Below are 21,960 nucleotides of genomic sequence, written 5' to 3'. Positions count from 1 at the left end.
ATAATGGAGCACTCAGTGAATTTACTGTATAATAATCATATCAGCTGTATTCAGCTGGAAGGAGAGAAGCTGAATCTGAATTGCTTTATTGAATGAAAGAAGGTCTCCAATTCTGCACTTAACCATTTCTTACATTGTATATGCATTTAAGCAGTAATAGTCATCAGTAACATTTTTCCCTTATGAACTTTTATTCAATTGACCCCAGTAAATTATTTGTTCAGTGCTGAACCAGAAGATAAGAGAAATAGCTGTAGATGTAAATTAGGATTAAACAAATTTTCTACAGACATCAGAAAGAAGAGCCATGGAAACGATTGCCTCAGTAAGGGACTTTTTTTATTGGAGACATTTTAGCAAAGGCTAAGTGGAAGGACATCATTTTCATAGTGAATTTGGCACTAGTAATGGAGTTGGACTTTATTATTTCCCAAATGTCATCCTTCTTGTCCATTCTATGATTCTATGAAGACATAGGGTATTACAAATATTGCAGTGTGTATAGGTTAGAAATAAAAAAAGGTTGGAATTTCTTTCTTAAGAAAAATTTCCAAGCCTAGTTCATATCATTCTGCTCTCAAATATATTGATCTTCACTTCCTAGGTTTATCCTGGGTACAACTGAGCCTGCATGCAAGAAAATTACTAACACAATTATGACACAATTGTTTTCAAAGAAACAATTTTGTTCAAAGACACAATCTGCATAGCAAAAAGTATGTATGATAGAAATGGAATTTTAAACAATCCGTATCTGAATCCTGGAGTATAGATTCAGTTGTAAGCCTTGAATTTTGTGTATATCAGCAGATGGATTTTCTATATATTTTGTTGCAACAATAAAGCAACAAATCTAAGTGTGTTCTTTCTATGTGCTTTCTAAATACTGGGTTATTTCTGATTTGATAAAAATCAAGTACATTAGATAAAAGATTAATATGAATTAACTATCTAAAGTTAGCAAGTATGAAAACATACACTTCTGTACATTTTTCAAAATACTTTTATACGAAACAACTCATTAATTTTTGCCTACTTTTCATATTATGGTTATTAATCAAGGGTGATGATGTATGTAATTATTTATTTCTAGTCCAGCATTTTACTTGAACTTTGGCTATATTCTTAAAAAAGCTATTTGGGGGAACAAGTTTTTAATTAGGAATGTAGCTGTTGTTCATGGATGAAGAAAGCTTTAATCATTGCTCCAACAATTTCAAGAACATTTTTCCAGAAAGGACATAAAAAGAATGAAATGCTGTTCCATTTAATCTGAATACAAACAATGTTATTATCATTTTTTAAAAAAAAGCTCTGCTGAGAAACTTAAAAGACTTTTATACCTTCCAATCCAAAAATATTGTGCAATTTAAGATTAGAAATATCTAGAATTCATTCCTTGTTTAATAAAGCATGGATGAAATACATTGAAGGCTTTTCACTGCAACAAAACATATTGTTCTTTGCTACACATTCATATCTACAGTGTACTTTCTGAGTTACAGCAACTTATCATGTTATAAACCTACATAATGAAACATTGTCATACTTTTGCTCCTATTTTTCTCTTACTATGTCACAAATTTTATATTTTCAGAAATATTTACATAGATTTACATTTTTTTCCTGGAAATCTAATACGAGGTAAAAATAATAGAAGAAAAATATGCCAGAATGTTTGTTCATAAATCATTGGTGAATAAGCAATGGCATATAGGTTGTATGCAGTTGTTATGTTTTGCTGCATGCTGTATGCTTCAAGTACATACATGTTATTTTTTTAAAAAAAAATAAAAGCATCTGCAAGTGAAAGATATTCCACATGTAAATTGAATAATCAGATCAAGGACAATATCAACTGATATTTTTAAAAATGCTTAAAACGTTCATAATAGCCCATAAATGTAAAAATTACAGATTTAAATACAATGTTGAAATGCAGATTCAAACTTTTACAGTCAATGAGGTAGGATGAGGAGCTTTTATCAATTGCCATTTCTCAGCTTAACCTTTCTCATAAGGTTGACATGAAGCTAATATAAAAGCAAAAAGAACTATATATGTCGCATCGAAATCCTTGAAAATAAAAAAAATAAAACATATAAATAAAATAAAAAGAAAACATATAAATAAATTCATATTTATTTTATGTCAGTCTGGGATAAGATAACATTTAAAATTATAAAATTATTAATTCTCCCAGATATATGAAGAACATGAGCATGGTAACTAAACGGATTTAAATTTATAGCACTGAACTTAAAATTTTTGTAGAAGTTAAATCTAGGAAGAAGTACCAAGAGAATTATGATTATTATTACTATTAAAATTATACAAGATGATTGTGACATAAGACAAACTAATAAATTTAACTGTATGCTAAAAGACTGAAGTGAAATTAGTAAAATATTTTAAAAATTTTGCTAATATATTGTAACAAGTAATCTGCTAAACAAGGTAATTGAAAGTTTAAGTATAATAGATAACAGTATGATATAAATGTAGATTTTGTTTGGTGTATATTTAACTGTTAATACTGGTCACTTTTTGACAAATTTTACAAGCTGCTTTGCAAACTTTAGGGACATAGCAATGTGAGCCATAGTAACATAAAATTATACATTAAGATCTGAAAGAAGTTAAAAGACATAAAATGATAAGTATGGTCAGGCAGTCTTGTAATTATTGTGAAAGTGAGTATGTATAAAATCAAGAATGATTTTTTTATAGTTTCTATATGTACTACATATAATACACACACATACACACACAATACTACATATTCACATGGGTATATAGTAAGCATTCAAGAAAAGACTAGCTCTGCTGTAGACTAGTTGCACCAATGTACAATATGTAGGAAATCTCTGACATGCTTATTTGATTGTCAGTCTAGTTACAATACTTTCAAGTAGTTTTAAAATTCTTTAATTCTTACAGTTACTGGCATCTGAGGAAAAGTCATTAATTAAAATAATATAAATAACTATATTTATAAGTAATCACCAATAGATCATCATGCAGAAATGAGTTTGTGCCTTTATGAGTGTTGTGTCCTGAGCCTGCAAAGGCAGGCTCAGGATGTTGCAATGGTCCCGGGCAGTTGCAAGCTGCCCGGGACCAGACTGGCTGGTGCCGGCTTCGCACGCATGTGCGAGGCGAGGAGCACACCTAATTGTTACCATTTTGCCCAGGGACGTTGTTAAAAAGAGTCTGAGAGGCCTGCGAGCCTCAGAGCTGTGACGGAGTGGAAAAGACTTCAATAAAGAGCTGTTGGAACTACAGAATGTGCTGTACTCATTCGCCATTAACTCGAGGACTCAACACTGACGACGAAGGTGGGACGGCTTACAACAAACAAAAAGAAGAATTGTAAGCTTATCCAGGAGTCCTGAAGAGAGGAAGATGGGGTTAAACTCAGCACCTGGCCTGCCAGTACAGTGTTGCTGGAGGTAAGCTGGCTGATAGACCCCTTCCTTACAAAGAGGCAAGAATGGCGAAGATAGAGAGACTGTCTGAATTCGATGTCACGCATCCAGAAAAATGGGAGTCTTATGTTGCCAGGGTAGAAAATTACTTTAGAGTAAATCAAGTAAGGGAAGATCGTTTGAAGGCCGCTACTTTGCTGTGTGTCTGTGATCAAGATGCACTTGAAATTGCTGAAAATTTAGCAGCCCCTGCTCCTCTTGAATCTGTCACTTATACAGATTTTAAAAAATTATTGAAGGAACATTTTCAGCCCAAGTTGTCTGTTATTGCATGGAGACATACTTTTGAACAGAGGGGTCAAAGAGCTGGTGAATCAGCTAAAGAATACATTGCAGCCTTAAGAAGAGCAGCTAAGCCTTGTGATTTTAAAGACTTAGAAGAAAGGTTGAGAGACCGATTTGTATGTGGGCTTAGGAACAGAGACTTGCAACAGAGACTCTTTGCAAAGGAGAACATTTCATTCCAAGATGCCTTGAGAGAGGTCACTGCAGAAGAGGCAGCAGGTGGGGCAGTCAAGAACATGAGGCCTATCAGGAACAACCCAGAAGCCGTCTCCGTGCACCATGAGGGAGTCCAGGAGGGCTCGGAAGAAGATCCTGAAGATGAGGTGGATCATCTTTACCCAGCCAAAGAAAGAAAACAGAAGGAAGGCAAAGAAAAATCTTCAGCTGTACCTAAGTGCTTCGGGTGTGGAGGTCGCCACAGGAGGACCGACTGCAGGTTCCGTTCTGCAATCTGTAGAGCATGTGGAAAGCAAGGTCACATAGCAGCTGTGTGTCTGGGCTGTCAGAAGGTACAACCCCGAGAAGAATTGCGCCTGAAAGGTACCAGGGTCCCCAGCCAAAATAGGGTGGGTTTCTGTGCATCACGTAGAAGCATTTATAGGACAAGCACACAGAAGCCATTTAAAAAGAAACTGTCACTTAAGGTGAAGTTGCAAGGAGTTCCATTGGTTATGGAACTGGACACTGGGTCTGCACTTTCAATTATTTCCATTCACACATTCAGAAAGATTTGCTCTAGCAGTGGGTTCCAGGCCAAGCTTAGGCCATCCAATATAGTCTTAACGGACTTCCAAAATTCCAAGGTGTGTGTTAAGGGGGACGCCACCCTTAATGTACAATACAAGGATTTTGAAGATCCATTAGATGTATTGGTAGTTGGGGGTGAGTGCACAAGTCTCATTGGACTCGATTGGTTTGAGGCCTTGGGAATACAAGTTACAGGGCTTCACAGTTTGCAAACATTAGGTCTACAGAAAGTCTGCAAAGAATTTGCAGATGTCTTCAGCCCTCAGCTGGGAGCATACAAAGGTCCCCCAGTTTCTTTAAAACTGGACCCCACTGTCACTCCTATCAGAGTAAAAGCAAGGAGAGTACCTTTTGCTTTGAAAGGGAAAATTGATGCTGAATTGGACAAATTGATTCAGCAAGGTTGACTGTTGACTCAAGTCCTTGGGAAACTCCCATAGTCACGCCTCTTAAGGCTAATGGGGACATTTGCATCTGTGCAGATTACAAATGCACTCTAAACAAGGCATTGCAACAGCATGCATATCCTGTACCTGTAATCAGCGACATTTTGGCTTCCCTCAATGGGGGGCGTGTTTTTGCAAAGCTGGATTTAGCATAGGCTTATCAACAGTTACCTGTTGATGAAGCTGCTACTGAAGCACAAACTATTGTAACTCATAGGGGGGCATTCAAAGTCAAACGACTACAATTTGGAGTAAATGTAGCTACTGGAATTTTCCAAAGTGTAATGGAAAACACCCTGAGGGGTATACCAGGGGTTTGCCCCTATTTTGATGATGTCCTAATAGCAGGAGAATCCACTCAAAATTTAGCTTAGAGGTTGAGGGCTGTTCTGCTGCGTTTCAGGAAAACAGGCCTCAAGCTTAAAAAAGACAAATGCAAAATTGGAGTGTCTTCTACAGATTTCCTGGGATTCAGAATAGATGCCAAGGGCATTCACCCTGCTGAGTCTAAATTAAAGGCTATCCTGCAGGCTCCTAGGCCTAAATCTAAAGCTGAATTACAAGCTTTTCTGGGCCTCTTGAACTTTTACAATGCATTCATACCTAACAAAGCTAATGTAGCTGAGCCACTTCATCGGCTCTTAGACAAACAGGCAGTATGGCAGTGGCCACAAGCATGTGAAGAAAGCTTCAATGAGGTTAAGGCCTTACTTACATCAAATGATGTGCTTGCACATTTTAATGAAACTCTTCCTGTGTGCATCGCTTGTGATGCTTCCCCTTATGGGGTGGGAGCAGTACTTAGCCATTTAAGACCTGATGGAACTCAGGTTCCTGTTGCATATTACTCCAGAACTTTGTCTTCTATTGAGCGAAATTACGCTCAGATAGATAGAGAAGCCTTGGCCATTGTTGCTGGAATTAAAAAATTCCATGATTTCCTATATGGCAGACACTTCACGGTCTACACTGACCATAAGCCTCTGTTGGGGTTGTTTACTACGAACAAACAAGCCCCCCATATCATCTCCCCCAGAATGCTGAGATTGTCCATCTTTCTGTCAGCCTACGATTTTTCTTTGGTTCACAAACCTGGCAAGGAAATGGGCCATGCTGATGGCCTTAGTAGATTACCTTTACAAATGGTAGAGGCTGACCCTGCCCCTGCCATCAACATTCTTTCCATTCAGGCATTGCCTGAGTCACCCTTAAATGCCAGGGATGTGGCTGCTGAATCAGCCACAGACCTCACACTCACTCGTGTATTATCCTGGGTTTTGTCTGGATGGCCAGAGAGTTGTCCAGGTACTGAGTTTCAGAGCTTCTGGCTTAAGAAACATGAGTTATCCACTTTTCAGGGTTGTCTGCTGTGGGGCAGCAGAATTGTTATTCCTACCTCAATGAGGCCTAGGGTCTTGACTTCCCTTCATGAGGGCCATCCTGGCATCATCAGGATGAAGGCGCTTGCACGCAGCCATTTGTGGTGGCCAGGGTTAGACAGAGAAATAGAGGCTCAAGTGCACGGATGCCACTTGTGTCAGTGCTCATGCCCAGAAATGCCTCAGGCTCCTGTACATAGATGGGAGGAAACACAGTCACCTTGGTCTAGGGTGCACATTGATTACGCTGGGCCCTTTCAGGGTCAATTCTTCTTGGTCCTTGTTGATAGTTATTCAAAGTGGCTTGAGGTTGTACCTATCTCTTCAACCACTGCTGCCAAGACCATTCAAGTACTGAGAGGAATTTTTGCTGCACATGGGCTCCCTGATGTCCTGGTGTCTGACAATGGTCCTCAATTCACTTCTTTCGAGTTTCAAGCTTTCTTACAGGCCAACATGATTCGTCATGCCACCTCTGCACCATTCCACCCTTCCACCAACGGTATGGCTGAACGGATGGTCCGCATCACCAAGGATGCTTTAAAGAAACTGACCTATGGGGACTGGCACCACAGGTTGGCAGAGTTTCTTCTTGCTTACCGCACCACACCTTCAACTTCCACTGGGAAGAGCCCAGCTGAACTCCGTTGGGGGCGCAAACTGATCACCAAACTTGACAGGTTGCACCCAGACAGACTGCCTCCTAAGGTCACCCAACCCAGGGCACCACGGTGTCTGCAAGTGGGTGCCCCCATATGGACCTGGAACTATGGGCCTGGTCACTTGTGGGTTCCTGTCGTAGTATGCAAGGTTACTGGCCCATTGTCATACGAGGTCTTCTTGGACGATGGTCGTGTCCTTCGGCAGCATATTGATCAACTGCGTATGAGACTGGACTCACCCTCTGAAGCTCCTGGGCTTTCTCCAGGGGGGAGGGGGACCACTATGGGCAAAGGGAAGGGTGTTGGCAGCAGCCGGGGCCAAACGGAGAGGCCGCAGATGGCCTGTTCCAAGGTTCCGCAAGTGTTCCAAACAGGAATTCAAGGGAACAAGAAATCATACAGGCACCAGTGCCTACTCCAGCCAGGGAGTCACCCAGGGGGCATACTCATCATTCACAACTACCATTCAGCACTCCAGTCAGGGAGAATAACTGGGAGCATCCTAATAACCCAAACATTGCAAGAGAACTGGCACACAAACAGTCTAGTTGGCCCAGTACTGCTACTGTTTCCAGAAGGAAGTCTTCACACAGGGAGGTGGTCAGAGAGGCCAATCCCAATTCTGGCACCTCTGGCATAGATTGGGGGGCAATTGAGTATTGGGGCACTGCAGAAACCCCAGACAATCCCTTTATGGGGCTTGGGAGTGAAGGGATGCGTTCCTTTGATAGGTCCATTGTGGGCTTGGAGGACTCTACAGAAATGCCAAACAGTGGCAGGCTTACAGAGGGGTCCGAGAGCCTACAGTTAGGCAGGTCAACCAGGTTCATGGGGGAGCAAAGTCCTGGTCTGACGAGCCCAGTGGGCAAGCAAGCAGACCAGGCAATGGGGCACAGTTCATGGGGACCGCCAGGATTTGAAAGAGGGGGCAACTCCACGTCATCCTCTGCACAAGAGGAAGTAGGGGATTCTCAGAATCTAAGGAGGTCACAGAGAGTAAAAAGATCTCCCAAGTATCTTGAGGACTTTGTAACCCTGCTGTCAACGCAGAGAAAGTGAGAGGGTGCCTGCTGTTGTGGAAAATGGAAGTGTGAGCGCTGGGTGGTTAATCCCAGAACAATAGCCCAGTACCATTTGTGGTGTGGGTATTGCACAGCTGCAATAGATGTGCAGGTTTGGGGTTGGCACACCACGCTCGTGTTGAGGTCGCGTATAACTACCTATATAGTTAATATGTCTCATCCGGGGGGGGGAAGGGGTGTTGTGTCCTGAGCCTGCAAAGGCAGGCTCGGGACGTTGCAATGGTCCCGGGCAGTTGCAAGCGTGCCCGGGACCAGACTGGCTGGCGCCGGCTTCGCACACATGTGCGAAGCGCAGAGCACGCTTAATTGTTACCATTTTGCCCGGGGACGTTGTTAAAAAGAGTCTGAGAGGCCTGCGAGTCTCAGAGCTGTGACGGAGTGGAAAAGACTTCAATAAAGAGCTGTTGGAACTACAGAATGTGCTGTACTCATTCGCCATTAACTCGAGGACTCAACAATGAGGAACTGCACTTATCCTAAAATCGTAAGACATTAATCAACACTGCTTTAGGAAAAAAAGAAACAAAAAGAAAAAAGGAAAGGAGGAGGAGGAGGAGGAGGAGGCGGCAATGCTAAGAAGTATATGATTTCCATATTATACTCATTGAGCAAAGAAACAACAATTTCCCATGATATCTAGTCTAAAGTTTTACTCAAAGACAACATCTAATATTCAGGGAAACATGATATCTTCTAGCACATTGGTAAAAATAGCAATCTCAAGCTGTTTCAGGAAAAAGTCATCTAATATTTTTTAAATAGTAACAAAAGCAATCCCAATAATAATGTTATTTTCATTAAAAGATCTTACTGTGCTTTCATAGAAGAGTCAAGAAAGTGATTATGCCAAAAGCCTACCTCCCCACACAGTGTTACTTGCATTCACCTAACTGCTTTAGTAGTACATAGTTACACCTGAGGGACAATATAACTTAATGCAAAACTGCAATTGGTTTTGCATTAAGAATGCTCTTGTTTATGCAGCATCTTGGGTACCATTCATTTTAAACTTATTATAGAACTGAAAATTGCACAAAAGGTTTTTTTTAAGCATATTAAATTGAATTTACACATATTTTAAACCAATTTCAGTCCCAAAGGTTTTGGGCCAGCAGGGTACTTTCAGGAAGCATTTGCAGCATGAAGAACATTGTCGCAGGTCAGGCAGAACGTCAGGGGAGCAACCTATCTGTAATTTTCACAACTTCACCAACAATATCATTATTCCTCTGAAGATACACATTTCAATGCTTTTGGAGTATCTCCCAATTTCTATAAGAGTTTTTTTTTTATGGAAAGCAGAAGAGTTGTTATAATATATATGCAGATATATGTTATAACATATTTACTTAATGTTTAGATACAATTCAGGATTTTTATACTTTTACAATATTAAATACAAAAATGCATTACTTTGATCAGTGATGACTGTTCGAGCCTCTTGATCGCTAGTTTTATTTTTCAGATTCTGGGCTGCTGTTATTAATTCTTCCAGCTGTGGCCGCCTTTGTTCCAGATCTTGTAATGTTGTCTGAAATCATAAATATATTTTGATATTTCTATTATTATTTCTATTTTATTAAGATTCTTTTCCATACAATGTACAACTAAAAAAATAGAAAGTGAGGGATAACCAATCATAACAGATGGTTATACAGTAATATTTCAAAAATACAAAAATCTAATAAATAAATAAATAAATAAATAAAACTATAAAACCAGTAAAGACACAATCCTAACAAAGTAATCAATTAAGAAATTCAAATAAAACTATAAACTTAAATTTTAAAAATGTATAGATTACAGTTTATGAAGAATGAATATATATCCATTCAGGCACCATTTTTGCCTTAACAGTGGTGGAGTCATGTCTTTAATTTTCAGTGAAGAAAAGCAAAGTATAGAAAATATATGCAGTCAGATATGACTATAAATAGGCTACTATTACTCTCTTCCATGAGGAATATATTATGGAAGAAATTAAATTTATGTAGGATGAATTGACAAGGTTTTATTTTAAGTTCACAGATCAAAATATGAACTTTGTTGTTATATAATGTTTCTAAACATCCTACATCACTGGCTCTCAACCTGTGGTCTGCGGACCCCTGGGGGGCTCAATGTCATCACAGAGAGTCTGTGAAGGATTGAAGAATTGTTATGATTTAAATCTTGAGTTAAGTCTTGGTGGTCTGTGGTCATGGTCCGTGGCCACAAAAGATATTTAAAGCAGATCAATGGGTGAAGTAAAGATTGAGAACCCCTGGGCTACACAAACAAATGTAACCAGCTTGGGCAAAAAGGTACGGGATGAGAGCACTTACATAAAACAAGTTTCACTAGATATCCTAGCAAGTTGATCAGCTCTTACTGTACTGTTCATTTAACAAAGAACTTCTCATAAATACAATAGCAAATCAGATTCTTTCTTAAATGAGGATACAGATAAGAACGATCAATATTAGTCAGACTTTGCAATAGCTTTCAATCCCTGCTTTAGAATGAAAATAAAAAAATAACATACCACTTTAATGAATAAAATATAAAATTCAGATAAAATTTTATTAAAAATACATATTAATACTATTAAAATATGTTACACAACCTTATTAGCCATGCAAAGTTTTCCTTTGTGTTACCTATTTTATAAACATAGTTTTCTGGGTCATCATGGTATATATACAATTATTTACCTTCATTCACAAGAACTATCACTTCTATGAATTTAGTGTAAATGCATTCAGCTTATATATGACTAGGCTCATAAATCATATTAGTCCACAATTCCTTTACCAAAAATTGTTGAACAACCACACTTTGCTGAGGCAGGCTATGTCAATTCAAATCAAGCAAACTACATGATGTCTTAGTACAAAGTGTGGATGGAAGAAAGAGATGTTGATATTTCTATTGTTTGCTACAATTTAATTTTTATTTGGTAAGCAAAATAAGGAAATGAAAAAGATAGAATGCTATGGGAATCTAATATGGATTTCTTTATAATTCTATGCTAAGTAAGTAGAGATAGGTCGGATCTATTTAATACTTCAGGTTTTTTCACCTTTATAGTTATTTTTAAAGGAATTCCTTTTGCTTGGATCAGTCTAATGTTTTTTAACCTATACTTTTAAATAAAGTAAATTTGGTAAATACTAGGATAATAAAAAAGATATGTTCCAGAAATTATATCTTTGAGAAGGTTTTGCTACTAACCTAATATATTTTACATATATTTAGTAGTAACTATTCAAGGAAAAAGCAATTTTCAGGTTTTAAGGTTTATAGATTCTTTATATAAAATGTGCTGCAAATTGGAACAAACTATTAAAGTCAACAACTAAATGTGAACAAGGCAGTGGTGGGATTCAAATATGTGAACAACTGGTTCTCTGTGTGGATGCTGCTTCCAGAAATCCATTCTGGGCCTGGGCAACAAAAAATTAGCTACCGATTCTGCCAAACTAGTGCAAATTGGCTGAATCCCACCACTGGAACAAGGTATATAATCTACAAAAGCAATAACCAGAACAGATATTATCAGTGTCAGTTATGATACTTTCAAGATCATTCAATATAAGCTAAATAAAATAAAAGATAGAATAACTAGATATCAGAATATCTTTAATCAGCTACCATGTATTGCTATTTTTAATTTAAAAGGGCTATTTTGACACAGGAGCTTAATGAGTTACAACAAACTTTTCTCAATAGGAAAGTTATTCAATTTAATTCAAAGCTTAATAGGAGTTAAGTAAACTTGCTAGAATTAAATTTCTAATGGAACCCATGAGCAAATAACACATTTTATAGCAATTTAGGCAAACATGACAGACCTGGATTGAATTTCTTTTGCATAGAATTAAGATATTAAAATGAAAAGATTTTAGAATAGAATAGAATAGAATAGAATAGAATAGAATAGAATAGAATAGAATAGAATAGAATAGAATAGAATAGAATAGAAACACAACAAGATCAACAAGGAAGAAATCATGGTAAACAAACCATACACCACCTACTCACTAAACACCATACCCACAAAGATGATATCACCACAGAACACTCCATATCCACAGAAACCATCATGAAATTCCTGGATCTATGCTGCAACACATACTTCAAGTTTACTGGGAAAATCTACAAGGAAGTACAAGGCAACCTGATGGGATCACCCACCTCAGGCCTAATAGCAGAAGTAGTCATTCAACAACTCGAATCCATTGCTCTCCCGACTATCCAACCAAAATTCTGGACATGCTATGTCGATGACACATTTGTCATCATTAAATGCTCCCAAATTGAAGAAACACACTACCTACTCAGTAACATATTCCCTGGGATCAAATTCACATGCAAAGAGGAAACAGACAACAGACAACATCAACATAAGGAGACTAGAGAATGGAGAACTGGAAACCCACGTTTACTGCAAACCCACCCACATGGACAAGATCCTCAGCTTTGGAAGCAACTACCCCACCACACACAAAAGAAGCTGTGTCCAGACCCTCTTCAGAAGGGCCAGGACACATTGCAGCACCACAACACTAAGAAAAGTGGAAGAGAAATAGCTAATTGATGTCTTTCTCCATAATGGCTATACAAAAAAATTTGTATTCTGACATATAGCACCCGAACCATAACACATCACACAGCCAAACACCACACAAAAACTAACCCTACCATAATATACACAAAAGGGGTGTTAGAAATGATAGCCAGAATCATCCAAACCCTAGAAATAGCAATAGCACACAAACCCACAGTCACACTCCACGAGGAATTATCCAGAACAAAAAACAAGATGCAGAAGGAACAATGTAATCTACAAAATCAATTGTAACAATTGCAACCAATTCTATATGTCACAAATATCACATCAATTAAAAACCAGGATCCACAAACACTGGCTAGCAGTCAAATGTCACAATCCTAAATCCTTAGTTTCTACCCACACTGACACCAAACAGCACCAGTTCGATTGGAGCAACACAAAAATCATCAGCCACTCTACCACCTGTCATGCTCATGAGTTCATCGAAGCTTGGAACTCCACAAGCAATTCCATCAAAAGACACATTGACCTACAACCAACCTACGAATCCCTCAGAATCCAAATCAACTGCACAGCCAACCAGAGAAAGCACCAACCCTCAACCAATCAATACAAGGCCCCCACCAGCACTTCATCTCCCAATGACCCTCACCTGATGTAGTATGCCCATCAAAAGACTCTCACTGAAGACTCACACCTGACTCATCACAAGATCCATTAAAAGACTGTCACTTGACACAACCACACCTGACCTATCACAAGAATGGAATGGAATGGAATGGAATGGAATGGAATAGAATAGAATAGAATAGAATAGAATAGAATAGAATAGAATAGAATAGAATAGAATAGAATAGAATAGAATAGAATAGAATTGGAAGAACTGCAAAGGTTTACCTAGGGCAAAGAAATCAAAGCCTTGCCAGAAGTAACTCAGAATGTAGAGGCAAACCAGGGGGAGTTGTCAATAGAGGAATCCAGCAGACATATAAAACTATTTTTGTTTGGAAACCAGGCACCCTCTCCTCTGCTCTAGATGCTCAGAATAACTGACCATCTAGAGTAGCACAAAAACATCAGAATAAGATGTCTGCATTGAAGCTTATTCCAAAGAAACAGCTAGCACAAGCATTAAAAGATGCAAATATTGCAATATCAAGTATAACCACTAAGTCACTGCAAGAAACAAACCAACTAATGTACAGCACAGCTGCAGTTATAACTGAATACTTGGGATGCAAAATTTTGGAAAACTTCAAGAGAAGGAAGACCAACCTAAATGTAGCATGGATTGACTACAAAAAGATATTTAATTCTCTGCCACATGACTGGATAATCAAGTGCCTAGAAATAACAGGAGTCAATAGAAATATCAGAAACTTTGTGCAAAGATCGATGGCACAATGGAAGACAGTTTCAGGTCAGTGGTGAGAGACTGGGAGAGGTTAATATCAAGAGAGGAATATTTCAAGGAGATTCACTACTATAACTACTATTTGTCATTGCACTGTTTCCTCTGTAAACAATACTGAATAGTTCAGGCCATGGCTATGAAACATGAAAAATATCTGTCAAACTATCCCACCTCCTTTACATGGATGATCTGAAGCTGTATGGAAAAACACCAACTGAAATAGAATCGCTACACAACACTGTCTGTACAAATAGCCAAGATATTGCAATGGGGTTTGGATTGGACAAATGTGCCACACTCACTATCAAACAAGGAAAAATAGTGAAAACTGAAGGAATCAAGATGCCCCACAAAAATAATATTAAGAGTCTGGATGAGGATGATTACTACAAATACTAGGATATCCTTGAAGTTGAGAACTTCAAGCACACTGAAGTCAAGAAAAAGATTAGAGGTGAATGCATCCAGAGAGATGATGATGATGATGATATAACATGGGATAAGATAATACTGTGAGGATTAGGTCTTCAGCATAGTGATGGCACGAGGGAAAAACTGTCCCAAGGAAAGGAGTTGAAACAGTTTATATTCAGGATGAGAGGGGTCTATAGTTATTTTCTCAGCCCTCCTTCTGACCCAGGCAATATACAGGTCCTTGATGGAAGGGAGGCTGGTTGCAATTATTATTTCTGCAGTCCTAGCTATCTGTTGAAGTCTGTACCTGTCTGATTTAGTTGCTGTACCAAATCAGACAGTTATAGAAGTACAAATGACAGATTCAGTAATTCCTTTGTGCCCTCTTTAGAACTGTATCGATAGAACTGTATCGATAGGAAGTCTGAACTTCCTAAGTTGATGCAGGAAAAAAATATTCTTCATTGTGCCTTTTTAATGGTAGTTCCAATGTTAGGTATCCCTTTCAAACCCTGGGAGATTATAGAATCCAAAAACGTGAAGGATTCTACTGCTGATACCAGGTGGTTGAATATACAAGAGCAATTTGGAAATAAACCTCCATTTGGTTGTCAATGACAGACACTCACAGATACAGAACTTTTATTATACATATTAGAAAACTACATTACATTACTTTTTGACATAATCACCATTCAAATTAAGGCACTTGTCATAACATCTTTGAAATTCCTTAGTAGTAATTGCTCAGTGCCAAATCTGGGCTATGGGGAGGGTGATCAAAAACATCCCAATGGAAAATCTATTGGGATGTTTTTGATCACCTTCTCCATAGCCCAGATTTGGCACCGAGCGACTACTACTAAGGAATTTCAAATCTTGTAAGACATTATGACAAGTGCCTCAATTTGAATGGCAATTATGTCAAAACGTAATATAATGTAATGTAATTTTCTAATGTGTATAATAAAAGTTCTGTATCTGTGAGTGCCTGTCATTGATAACCAAATGGAGGTTTATTTTCGAATTGCCCTCATAGAAGAGGTGATAGAATAGAAGGGCTCCTCCTAAAATCCACTTTCATCTCTACAGTTTTAAGCATGTTCAGCTCCAGATTGTTCTGGCTGCATCACAGTTGTTCAATCTCTCATCTGTATGCAGACTCATCGCCATCTCGAATGAGACCAATGACTGTTTTATCATCTGCAAATTTCAGTACTTTGACAGAAGGATCCTTAGAAATGCAGTCATTGCTACACAGAGAGAAGAGCAACGGAGATAGTATGAAGCCCTGAGGGATGCCTGTGTTAATTGTCCAGTGATCAATGTGATTTTCCTAAGCTTCACCTGTTGTTTTCTTTCTGTCCAAAAGCTAGTAATCTACCTACATGTATGGACAGGCATCTAGATGAATTAGTTTAGAGCAAAGAATTTCTGAAATGATGTATTGAATGCTGAATTGAAGTTACAAAAAGAATCTATGCATAGGTCCCTGAAGATTAAGATTTTCCTAGATGTAGTGAAGTGCCATTTTGACAGCATGATCTGCTGGTCTATTTGCTCAGTAAGCAAATTGCAAGAGGTCTAACAGCAGATCCATGATGATTTTTTAGATGGGTCAGCACTAACCTTTCAAAGATCTTCATAACTACAGATGCCAGAGCAACCAGTCTGCAGTCAATTCAGCTCCCTGATAGAGGGTTTCTTGGGAACTGGGATGATAGTGGAGTGTTTGAAGCAAGAAGGAGCATAATACATCTCCAGTGATTTATTAAAGAGTGGGTCAAGATTGGAGCCAGTTGTTCAGCACAGGTTTTCAAATAAGGAGGAGTTACTCTGTCTGTGCTTGTCTAGTGTTTTGTCCACAAAATAGACCTCACACATCTTTTTCTAAGATCATCCAAGGTGGAGGGCCCAGAGAGATGAAGATAAGTGTAGAAAATTTGGCTAATGTTGGTGTATCTGAGGTAAGAAAGGTAGTGATAGTTGACAGTGATCTACAGGTCATCTGCAGTTGACAATTCTCTTCTGTAAGGGAAGTCTGCTGTAGCCAATGGTATTCTTCATATTTCTCACACATTTGCTGGTTATTAGCGGAGAACTGATTCCTCAGCTTTTTGGAGTAGTTTCTGTTTGCTACCTTGATCTCCCTTGTTAATACATTCCTGGCCTGATTCCATAAAATCCCATTTCCTTTCCTATGGGCCTCTTCTTTGGCATGAAGTAGCTGCTTGAGTTTATCTGTGAACCAATGTTTATTATTATTAAATATGTGCAAGCTCTTGATAGGCACACATGTCCTCATAAAAACTAACATATGATGTCACAGTATCAGTGAGTTCATCTAAGTCTGCTGAAGCAGCTTCAAAAACACTCCAGTCTATGCAATCAAAGCAAGCCTGTAATTCTAATTTTGGTTCCTCAGTCCAAGACTTCACTATTTTGACTATAGGTTTTGCAATTTTAAGTTTCTGTCTATAGGTAGGGATGAGATGGATTATTCAATGATCAGAGATACCCATAGCTGCTCTTGAGAGGCAGCAATAAGCAAATTTTAATGTGGAATAGTAATGATCTAATATGTTTTTGCCTCTAGTTAGACAGCTGACATGCTGAGTGTATCTGGGCAGCATGAGATGGTATATAAAGCCCAACCAAGATGAATGAGAACACTCATGGAGCATAAAAGAGTTTACAATTGATGAATAGTGCCTTTAAATCCTCATCACTAAATTTTTTTAGTGCACCAGCAGTTAAAACTAGATTCCCCTCCTTTCTTTTTCCTGGATGTCTCTGTAACTCTATCAGCCCTTTGAATCTGAAACCCTAGAATCTGTAATATACTCTCCTCTATAGACTCATTGAGCCAAGTTTCTATAAAGCAGAAAACTGCTTAGTTAGAAAAATCAGGATTGTTTCTGTTGTGTAGTGGGAAAAGCGAGGCATTGTAGACACGGTGTTGAAATAACAGCTCTTTATTCAGTTCTCACAGAAGTAAACTCTAGCAGCTGCTTGATTTATATTTATACAGACCACCACTAGGCAGAGGCCAATCAGTTTAAAATACTCGTTCCCGCCTAAAACAAAGGCTTAAAGTTATATAGACAGACAGTCTATAATTCAAATAGAACAATCAGTTAACCGTTTTTATAACAGATCTTATGAATACATAACAGTTTCACTTTAAAAGAAGCAGCTCATCCATTTTATTTACTAATGAATGCAGGTTTGTTAGGTGAAACAAAGGGAGGCCCAGGTTCCCTGTAGTAGAACTATAGAAAAAGGATATACACTCTGCACCTGTTTATTTTGTCAATACTTAGGTTTCAAAAAATTATCTTCAAATAAGAATTATCATGAATTGAGGAATGCCAATCAGCAAAGTCAGATTAAGTATTTCTGTTTCTTCACTAAAAAAACAATTCCTTTACAAGTAATCATTGTATAAGAATAATCCACTGTTAAAGATCTATTTTCTCAGAGTCAAGAAAGCTGTATTCTACACATGCCTTTCCATATTTAGGCATGTGTGGTAAAATAAGGGGTAGATTTTCCTGCATGCTGTGGACATAAATTTATGGCACACTTTTTGCAAGCTAGTACGATGTATTTCTCTAAACAGTAAATTATTATGGCACAATTAGAATAATTTCCTTCATATCCCTATCTATCGTATAATTCTTTGGAAGCAGATACAGCTGATTTTTTTAGAACCTGGTTCACTAGATTACACTTCAGCCAGTATGGATAGTCTAGCTTTCAGGTGATTGAGTCCATCCATCAAATTCTCCTCAATTTTATATGGAAGTTAATTAGCCTTATAATCACTTTTTCTTAGTTATATTTTTATCAATATGTTCTCTTTCCAGCTTATGCATTCATATGGATTAGTCTATTTGGTGTTTTTGGCAATTTGTGGACATTATAATATCCAAATTAGCAGATTGTTCTTCTTTACGCTGAAGGTAGTTCTTAATGACATTGGCTATATGTTTGAGGCTGTTACCCTACTGCAGAATAAATTTGGGACCAAACACACACCTCCCTGATGGTGTGGCATGATGGATATGTATCTGCCTATATTTCTCAGCATTCAGGACACCATTGATCCTGATAAAGTCTCCAACTCCATTTGCAGAAATGCATCCCAAACTTGTAAGGAACATCCACCAAGTCCTTTGGCAAACAAATTGCTTCCTGCTACAGCCAAATATTTCAAATTTTGACTCATTAGTTCAGGGCACCTACTGCTATTTTTCTGCATCCCAGTTCCTATCTTTTTGCGCATAGTTGAGTTGCTTAGCCTTGTTTTCATGTTGAAGATATGAAAACATATTGCTTTTTGGGTGCAATTCTTCCATGAAGGCCACTTCTGGCCAAATTTCTCTGGACAATCAATGGGTGTACCTTCCACTGGTTTCTGCCAGTTCTGTGCTGATGGCACTGCTGGACATCTTCCGATGTTGAAGGAAGTAAGCATGATGTGTCTTTCATCTGCTGCATTAAGTTTCCTTGGTTGACCTCTGCGTCTACAGTCCTCAGAGTTACATGTTTCTTTGTGCTTCTTCAAAAGAGCTTGGATAGCATATCTTGAAACTCCACTCTGCTTTGAAATTTTTGCCTGGGAAAGACTTTGCTGATGCAGTATAACTACCATTTGTCTATTTCCTGTGCTCAGTTTTGCATGGTGTATGACCTGTGACATGAAACTGACTTCCACAACTTTACCTTAGTAGCAGAGTTTGGCTGTTCTTCACCCAATTTTAAGCCTCCTACACAGCTGTTTCTCTTTCAGATAATGACTGTGTTTCACCCTACATATGAAATCGATCATCATTAGTGCCTGCTTGATATAATTGGTTAATCATACATCTACTCCTATTCCTGATTTTGTGCAAGTTTTCAAATGTAAGAATTGATGCTGTTTTGAAGGCAAAGGGTGGTCACACCAAATATTGATTTGATTTGGATTTCTCTTCTGTTCATTAATGTTCCATTTTGTTAATTGATAAAAATAATCTATTAACACTTGTATTTCTAAAAGCATTCTTAATTTATAGCGTTTTTGCACAACTGCCTAACACTTTTGCACAGTACTGTATATGATAATAGAATTATACAAAAAAAATAATCAGATAAAGGTTTATTACACTGGCAAGAGATGTGCTTCCTTTCTCTTTTCTCCCATGTGCTCTTAAAGACATCACATTTTTCTCGTATTACTTTCTTGCATTATTTTCTTGTCTTATTTGAACCATAAAGGCCAATATTATAACTGTAAACAAATTCACACCATATGCTACTCTCTGAATGAGTGAGCAGAGATGAGAAAAAGGAGAGTGAAATATAATGTTTATAATAACATGAAAAGACAAAAATCAAGATAATTAAAAGAATCTTCAAAATAGGATTTTAAAAAATCTGAATATTAAAGCTTTTGCCTTGGTCATACTTTGGATTAAGAAAAACTTTAAAATGTTAGTGAAACTGCTATTGTAATTCATAGTATTTATAGTAACAATTACAATAATACAAAAAAAATCTACTTTTATATACAATAACTAGAAAAAAATCAGAAAAGCTACTAAACTGATTTTCAAAGATACAGAAAGGAATTTACAACTCTCAGCAATTAATTTTAGATATGATCCTTCCTGTTTTACATATTGCACCCGATGCAATTATTTATCAAATGGGAACAGGTATTAATCAGCAAAATATATCAAACAGCATTTCTGATTATGTTTGTGACATATTTTAAAAATAATTTCACAGTAGCTGACATCAGGGAAAGATTAACATGTAAGTTTTACAAAACTGGATTATTTATAACTTTGTATAAATTTTATAAAAGTATAAATAAGCTCTTCTTTCCTGTATAAAGTATTTGCTTTCTCTTCCTGCCAGCATAATAATTAGGTCATCTGTCTTTTCACCTTACATGGGAAGATGTTCTAGTTTTATTAATCAGTTTCTAGTAAGATATTTAGAAATAATCTTGTTTAAAAAAAAACCACCATTTTCTCATATTTAAATTAGATTTTTTTATAATACATTGATGCAAGGAAGGTACTATTTTAGGAACTTAAATATTCATTTTACATAATGAATGCCATGTGCTTCAGAGATGTCCATATTTCAATGTGGAAAATGTGCAAAAATAATAAAATATTATATGTTAACACACAAAAAGTCATAGCAATACCCATATTTGTATTCTGTCATCTATAAATTGGAGAGTATAAGAGAAAAAAAGCCATTCCATTTGGTAAAAACATAAAAGAAGTACATTAAGTTAGTTCCATAGATGAAAATGCGATAAATTCAACAGATCAACTTGCCCTTAGAATTCAAGTGCTCTCATATGTTTTACACAAGGGGTAACTTTTAACATAAAAATCCCCAATCTAATCTCAAGTAGGAAGAACCCAACCAGAAACCAAGTAGGAAGAGTAAATATTAACAGTCATCATTTACAAAACATAAGCCTAAAACTTAAATCTTTAAGTATAAGCATTTATGCATAAGCATAAATGTAAATAGTTTTGTTTTTCTGGTCTTTATTAGAATACCTGATTAAAGGGTTAATTGTTTCTCACAGGTATATTTGCACTTAGAAAACTAACTTTGTGCATGTGGAAGCACATAAACAAACACACACTGTTATCTTTAACAGGAAGGGGAGTGAAGTGATAATAACTGAAACACGATAATATTGGGAGAAAATTAACTATTGAAATCTTTATGGCAAATGTAAGATATTGCTAAAATAGTCACAATTTTCACAGCAATTAAGGTAATGCAGTTGGCAGAAATGGCGAAATTGACCACTTTAATGAAAAAAAAAGAGTAACTTTGTTTCTTCTTGGAAACTACTTTTGAATTATTTGCTTGAAACTGAAAAAACCCTGAAATTTTAATCTTTGGATTTAATAACTAGAACTGTATCTGATTATAGAAGTATAGTATGCTGTGGTATACTCCAGTTCAAAGGCTTATTCTTGCATCTGTACCAAACAAAGTGGGAACTTACTCTAGATTCTATAACCTTTTTCCCTTTTCCTTTTGCACACCAAATTTTGCTTTTTCCCTCTTTGCATTTTAACTTTTTTTCTTTGCATTTTAACTTTTTTGGGGAAATTCAATAAAGTTGCTTTTTTTTTTAAAGCTCTTTAATCTTCTTTTGTTCTACAGACATATAAATAGAGAGAACATTTTCAAACATTTTGCACTGAATGTTTTACACTAGAAAAAATAATTGTTGCCTAACAAAACAAAAGAAAAAAAGTTAAAAAACAAAACAAAACCCCATATAATAAAAAATTGCTAGAATGTTAGGAAGTTGTGTATCATGCAAACTGTAGCTCTTATACTGAACAACATTAGATTTAGAAGAAGTAATTCTTTTAAAATAAATTATTAAATTGTTTTATTAATTTTAGAGTAGAGATATATAAATTCTATATATTTTTTGTTTTACAAAGATAA

General features: G+C 37.0%; 1 protein-coding gene across 10 annotated transcripts in view; it reads right to left on the bottom strand.

Annotated features, from left to right (window-relative positions):
* Positions 1-21,960, bottom strand: part of DMD (dystrophin) — a 962,852-nt gene that overhangs the window by 248,269 nt on the left and 692,623 nt on the right. For all 10 annotated transcript variants that reach the window (XR_005555060.1, XM_039329649.1, XM_039329655.1 and 7 more), the window contains one exon: positions 9,503-9,620. Coding sequence is in view for 9 of the 10 variants with exons in the window: in XM_039329649.1 (XP_039185583.1) it covers positions 9,503-9,620 (118 nt within the window). In the remaining variant the exon portion in view is untranslated. The remainder of the gene's footprint in view (positions 1-9,502; positions 9,621-21,960) is intronic.

The sequence above is a fragment of the Crotalus tigris genome, unplaced genomic scaffold, assembly GCF_016545835.1.
Source record: "Crotalus tigris isolate CLP2741 ecotype Arizona unplaced genomic scaffold, ASM1654583v1 scf7180000024401.5802323, whole genome shotgun sequence".
Taxonomy (NCBI): Eukaryota; Metazoa; Chordata; class Lepidosauria; order Squamata; family Viperidae; genus Crotalus; species Crotalus tigris.
The sequence above is the reverse complement of the archived record's forward strand: the minus strand, read 5'-3'. Positions and strand labels throughout refer to the sequence as shown.